The sequence below is a fragment of the Fukomys damarensis genome, unplaced genomic scaffold (assembly GCF_012274545.1).
Source record: "Fukomys damarensis isolate Sample0158 unplaced genomic scaffold, DMR_v1.0_HiC HiC_scaffold_14, whole genome shotgun sequence".
In the NCBI taxonomy this organism is placed as follows: Eukaryota; Metazoa; Chordata; class Mammalia; order Rodentia; family Bathyergidae; genus Fukomys; species Fukomys damarensis.
The window spans coordinates 65,447,550-65,448,834 of record NW_022900926.1 but is presented as its reverse complement, the minus strand read 5'-3'; the positions used below and the strand labels follow the sequence as shown (position 1 = coordinate 65,448,834).

The window sequence follows — 1,285 nt, the reverse complement described above, 5'->3', positions numbered from 1 at the left end:
GTCGCGCGCATCACAGGGCGTGGCTTCCGGTCTTTTGCTGACCGAGGCTTTATTTCCGGCCGCGCGCAGTGCAGTCGAGATGCTTCAGATCACCCCCTTAGCTGTTTAGTCTTTTGGCCTCCACCTGGAACGAGTCGTGGCGGCTTACTGGGAAGCTGAGCAAGATGGAGAAGCGAGGCCGAGGCCAGAAATCAGGCTTGGGCCAGGGCCCGCAGCCTCAGTCAGTGGGGTTTAAAAAAGAAAGGAAGACTAGCATGTTCGAGAAGGAGGCAGTGAGTGCGAGACTGTCCTTTTGAGTTGTCTGCTCACCTCCCTAGAATTTAGGAGGGCAGACTTTCCTTCTTTTTACTTCTAACTTCGACAAAATTCTGAGCATGGATTTAACTTCCCCTTTAGAGTTGTCTGAGGTTTTTACGTTCGTAGAACTACGCTAAACAGTTGAAAACTTGTTTAACATGGTAATCTTCAGTTCTTCTCAGACTTGTAGATTTCCAAAGAGTAATCTAATGAAGCGTCAGTTTTACCATCCAAAAATGAGTGTGTGTATACAGTGTATGTACATACGAGAAAAGAACTGGGATGCCAGACAGCATACTAAGCTGTTTTGAGTTTTTAAACATCGGCTGACCTTATTTCAAGAATACATACGGTATTGTTAATATGCTTGATATTATTGGAAAAGGCCGTTATTCCGTTTTATTGTTGTAGATATTAATGAGGAAGGAACAGCCTAATTGGTGGTAAATAAATAGGCCAGTTTAACACATCTAGGTAAAAGCAGAATAAGACTAGAAACAAATCTTAAGGATTTCAAACTAGGTGTTCATAAACTATATTGTATTGAATTGCAGATCACCAGAAAAATAATTTTCTTTGTGGTAGACAAAGGCCACTTCTATAAACTTAACTGCCAAAGTGAATGTCTGAAGTAAATTTAAGCCTGAACTAAAAAATAAGATAAAATAGCCGCAGTTGGTATATAGTCCAAAATCTGGGAGTGTAGGGACATGGACCAAAGCAGTTTATTTAATAGGAGTGTAACCATTCATAACTTTTTAACATCTAGATTTCGAGAAGAAATATTAGTAGACCAGTAATTTAGAAGAAATCAAGTAAGGACCGTACAAATGCTTATTAAATGAGGACACTGAATGCAATAATGAGTCATTTAAAACTTTGAAGTAACTGATAATTCCCTTATTTTTGCACATAAGAAAAGTCAGGACAACACCAATGTGAACATCTTGATTTTTTTTTTTTTTTTTTTTTTTTTTTTTTTTTTTTT

At 38.4% G+C, this 1,285-nt stretch overlaps 1 protein-coding gene across 1 annotated transcript in view; it reads left to right on the top strand.

Annotated features, from left to right (window-relative positions):
* Positions 1–59: 59 nt before the first annotated feature.
* The window catches only part of Tcte3 (t-complex-associated-testis-expressed 3), a 25,241-nt gene continuing 24,015 nt past the window's right edge, over positions 60–1,285 (top strand). Inside the window, exon 1 of the mRNA XM_010628909.1 lies at positions 60–272. Coding sequence (XP_010627211.1) covers positions 165–272 — 108 coding nt within the window. The 5' untranslated portion in view covers positions 60–164. The remainder of the gene's footprint in view (positions 273–1,285) is intronic.